The 5,000-nt window shown below is 38.1% G+C and overlaps 1 protein-coding gene across 1 annotated transcript in view; it reads right to left on the minus strand.

Annotated features, from left to right (window-relative positions):
• LOC122261171 (dnaJ homolog subfamily C member 21) overlaps positions 1–5,000 on the minus strand; it is an 11,687-nt gene that overhangs the window by 5,344 nt on the left and 1,343 nt on the right. The window contains exons 2-9 of the mRNA XM_086548498.1: positions 2,730–2,853; positions 1,883–2,014; positions 1,558–1,666; positions 1,296–1,395; positions 942–1,055; positions 679–795; positions 348–491; positions 1–114 (exon numbers count right to left, since the gene is read on the minus strand). The exon at positions 1–114 is cut by the window's left edge and continues 83 nt beyond it. Of these exons, the coding sequence (XP_086404624.1) occupies positions 1–114; positions 348–491; positions 679–795; positions 942–1,055; positions 1,296–1,395; positions 1,558–1,666; positions 1,883–2,014; positions 2,730–2,826 (927 nt within the window). The 5' untranslated portion in view covers positions 2,827–2,853. The remainder of the gene's footprint in view (positions 115–347; positions 492–678; positions 796–941; positions 1,056–1,295; positions 1,396–1,557; positions 1,667–1,882; positions 2,015–2,729; positions 2,854–5,000) is intronic.

Below are 5,000 nucleotides of genomic sequence, written 5' to 3' on the forward strand. Positions count from 1 at the left end.
TTGGCCCTCAGGTTGCTCTTCCCCGTTGGCAATTTCCACATTTTCATCCCCTTCAGCATCACTATCTTCGTATTCTGATAAACCCCATTCTTCTGCAAACTTCTCCTCTAGAGCCTGTAACAAACACACACACTCTTTAACTTCTGTTTCAAAACTGGAGAGTATATTGCAAACTCAGTGATTGCTAATGAGAATCGTGAAAGCAGACTGTACTAAATATTACATACCTAGTTCATATATGAAAGCTTAAGTCCCATTATGGGAGAATTTAATGTTGCAGATATATATGGTAGCAAACAAGAAAGCAACTTATAAAGTGACTCTCAAGGGGCCTTTACTTTACTTACACGAAGTTCATCCTCGTAGGCTGCCATCTTTGCTTTCTCAAGGGCAATATCCTCCTCCATCATCTTCAGCCTCTCTTCCTTCTGCCTCTGCTGCATTGCTTTCTGCTTCTTGGCATTTTCTGCAGCTTTGGCTTCAAGCATTTTCTGTAGGAAGGAGATGATGATGATGAATTTGTAAATTTGAGTTTGAGGGAAAATAATTCCACAATAATTCTGTTTACTCCTAATTGTCTTTTTTAATCCATTAACAAAGAAGTACTTGTATAGCTTTAAAAAATGATCAACTAATATAATATAAGAATCATTTCTAATAAATAAAAATGTGTCTTACCTTACGAGCTTCCCAGCGTTTGTCACGTCTTCGAACGAAGGCAACTAGTGACCTTACTTGTTCATTGAACTCTTTACGAGCCTTTAGCCGAACCTTGTTATTTTCTTTTTCAATTTTCTGAGAGGTAGGTAAAAAAAAAAAAATACAAATTATTAACTGCAACTATTTAACTATGTAATTACCAATCTAAAATATCTCATCTGTTTCAATTCTTAATAGAAAATTATCATAGCTAAACTTTCTCAGTAAAGTAACTGCTTTACCTTTTCCACCCAGCGTCCCATTCCTTGGGCCTCCCTGATGTCATACTCATCAACCCAAGCAAAAGATATTGAAGTGCAGTAGCTTGACCAGTAACCATAGAACTGTGCAACTTCCTGGAGGAGGAAAAAAAAATATATATAAATATCAAAATACAAGTTCCTTGGAAAATTTGTAGTTCATAATAATATACATTTATATTATTTAGTATAGGATTTTCCTATTCTAAGTATACACTGTTTTCTTGTACCTGGATTTCTGTTATATGTAAGTCAAATTGATTCATAGCTTTGCATTACAGGAATGAGTTCATAAAAAAGAGCCTCTACTGTATATCATCTATCAATCTCACTTACTTCCAGATCGGAGTCACTTTTCCCAAAGTTTGGAATGACAATCTCTTCGTCATCATCCATATACTGCATATCCTTTACTGCAATCTTCTCAAACAATTGTCTGAAAATTTTGTACATCTATGATTACAAATAAATTCAATAGTTAGATTTGTGAACAATGAACAATCAACTTACAATTCATGGATAAATAAGTTTCATATATAAAGAACTTGATGGGGCTAAAGTTTGGTACTTCAGCAAACAGCATTGTTTTCTTCATTACCTATACACAGTGTAGAACCCTTTCTCCAAATCATCAAAACCAGAATAACATTGTGAAGAAAAATATGCAAAGAGATCAATGTTATCTGGTTTTGAGTCCAAATCTTCCTCTGTAAAAAAATGAAGTTTGGTTAGTTCTTCGTAAAAGACTGGAATACGAACAAATTATATACATATGTATATCTGGTATCTTATAAATCCTGGTACATATAGGAAGACTAAGAATTATATTTTTCTATAAAGGAAGAAAGAATGAATATATATATAAAAATGTAATCCATAGCTTGTTATCACTACCTAAATACTTCTAAGTACTAGATTCCTACCTTTGCCTCTAAGGATATTTTCACGATTTCGGTCATAAAAAGCTCTTTCTTGTGGATCACTCAGTGTGTCATACGCAGCCTGAATTATCTGAAATTGTTTCTTTGCCTCTTCAAGTCGATCAGGATTTTTATCTGAAAGTAACCAAGTATAAGAATCAATAAAAATTAATGGTAACACACACACACACACACACACACACACACACACACACACACACACACACACACACACACACACACACACACACACACACACACATATAAATATGGAAAAACAAACAAATATACACACATTCACACATTGCACACTTACAAATACACTCACACTCACACATTCTCAACCTTACACACTTTCATTCACAAACTCACAAACACACACACACACACACACACACACACACATATATAATATATATATATATATATATATATATATATATATATATATATATACACACACAGTTATTTATTCGTTTACACACACACACACACACACACACACACACACACACACACACACACACACACACACACACACACACACACACACACACACACACACACACACACACAACACACACACACACACAAACACACACACACAAACACACACACACAAACACACACACACACAAACACACACACACAAACACACACACACAAACACACACACACAAACACACACACACAAACACACACACACAAACACACACAAACACACACACACACACACACACACACACACACACACACACACACACACACACACACACACACACACACACACACACACACACACACACACACACACACACATAAAAAGTAAAAAGAGTCATCCTCTACATACCTGGATGCCACTGCAGAGCCATTTTTCTATATGATTTTTTGAGCTCATCATCTGTGGCTCTTTGGCTAACACCCAAGACTTCGTAATAACACTTCATTTTGCAGTTGTTATAAGGCAATCAACTCTGAAAAGAGAGAAAAAATAAAGATGAAGTTACAAAGTAATACAAACTTGATTTCTCTGGTCACTACAATTGAAGCTTTCTTGTAATGAAATAAAGGAGTTTAATAATTAGGGTAAAATGGGTCTGTTTTAAAGAGGATACTATCTTATTGTGTATTTCTTCACCTTGCAAGTTCCCTGGTATAATTATAGCCAGCCCCATTCTTATTGTTGGTCAATACAGACTAACACTACTATATGTGGTCTGTACACATTAACAGCAATCAATTAGTACCCAATTCCTTAATATTAGTGCCCTTTACGTAGACATTTTATACCTTGTGATGTTAAAGATTTCACAAGACCAACAAACTATCACCAAGTATATTCTAGAAAGATAGAGTCTGCAGACCTCAGTGATGTATCAATTATAGAATCAGTGCAAGCTCTATCTTAACCTGCTGCCGATGGGGATGTTTTGGCTCCAACACCCAGTGCAGTGGCCAAAAGGATAGCCATGACAAAATACCTTGATCCCAGCAGCAGGTACTGCCACCACTGGACATGATATCTTGTCATCTGGTGTTAGTGGGTAAACCCATTGCTGGCAGGGCACCTAACGACCTAACTGGTCATCAAGGCGGGCGGTTTACGACACTAGTGGCTAAAAATTAGAGGGACAGGGAAAGGGTTTTCTCTGCCCTCTGAGTAGCGCAGACTAGCCCAAACAATATTTCTCCATAATTTCATTATAAAATGTGGGTTCGGGCTGACTTTGGAACCCTGTCACTCAAGAGCTAGCACCGTTACAGCCATAATACTTCAAGACTGTGTACGTGCTTCAACTGTGAGCAGATCCCGATGTTATGTCATGTACGCATTGACTCCTGTCTTTTAGGCCTAATTGGTGCCAACATGTATGTTATTACACCCGTACGCCATGGATTACAATGCATGGAGGCTGCAACAATTGCTTGACACTGTGCCATGCCACTATCAAACTGCAGGCTATCCTTCCTATGTCAGAGCTAGCTTTGGTAAATTTTTAGCATCGTGATTTTCACAGGGAAGATACATGTTTTCTTATGTTATGCATTTTGAATCAAATATTCCTTAACCTTGCAAAACATAGACTTCCATTCAACAATAGAAAAATTGTGGTGGAGTGTGTATATTGTGACAAAGAAAATTTAAGAATGAAACTATATAAAATATATGCAATATGTAAAACTTGTAAACACACTATGGCATGGCATACTGGTATTGTTGGATAAAGACGCAACCACACGTAGCGAAAAAACAAACCTTTGGGCATGACGTAGCTTTAATTATGACGTAACCCATAAAAGCTCTTTTCTTCTGGAAACGAAAAATAACCGAGATATATTATTTTGAAAATAATTAAAAACGATTAACGGGAGAGATGATTCCACCGTCTTAACAAACATCTGACTGAAAAATATCGGCTCTGCGCATGCGCCAACCTCCCCCGCGGAAATACAAAAAAGTATCGATAGACGGCAATACTGTCACGTGATAATAATAGCACCAATAGGGAAACAATAGGTCTAACCGACAAAATGATCGACCAATCACAGACAATTGAACATAGAGTCTGGGTCTTTGCTTGAATTTCAAAATCAGTTTCGAGATGGCTACATTGTGTGCAAGACGTAGGTACACTCCATGGGAATTCATCACGGTTTTTTATAAAGATAACGCTGCATCACTGAAATCATTGCGTGACCACGGTGCTCTGCCAATGGAAATGGAGTGCAAAAACTGTGAATTACAACCCGGCCCCTCACACGCCTCCAATTAAGGTAAGAAGTGGTAACATTCGAAGATAAAAGTCAGATGCTACGAAGTGCCCTTGGCTAGGGCAGGCTAAAATCGGTCATTGAAAGTGAACCTGCCACGCAGTGGTTAAATAAGGGGGGGTCCAGGGGGGGGCGAAGCCCCCCCTTGGCTAGGGCAGACAAAAAATCGGTCAGTTCCGTGGTCGGTGGTGGACGTTCGTTTCGGAAAGTTACCGGCCACGCAGTGGCCTTAAAAGTGGGGGGGGTCCAGGGGGGGGGCAAAGCCCCCCCTTGGCTAGGGCAAACCCAAAAACTAGGTTAGGTTAGGTTAGGTTTATGGGTTGGGTTTTGATTACGCAAAAAGCCCTTT

The sequence above is a fragment of the Penaeus japonicus genome, unplaced genomic scaffold (genome assembly GCF_977035675.1).
Source record: "Penaeus japonicus unplaced genomic scaffold, GWHDUDI00000001_assembly GWHDUDI00000002, whole genome shotgun sequence".
Lineage (NCBI taxonomy): Eukaryota > Metazoa > Arthropoda > Malacostraca > Decapoda > Penaeidae > Penaeus > Penaeus japonicus.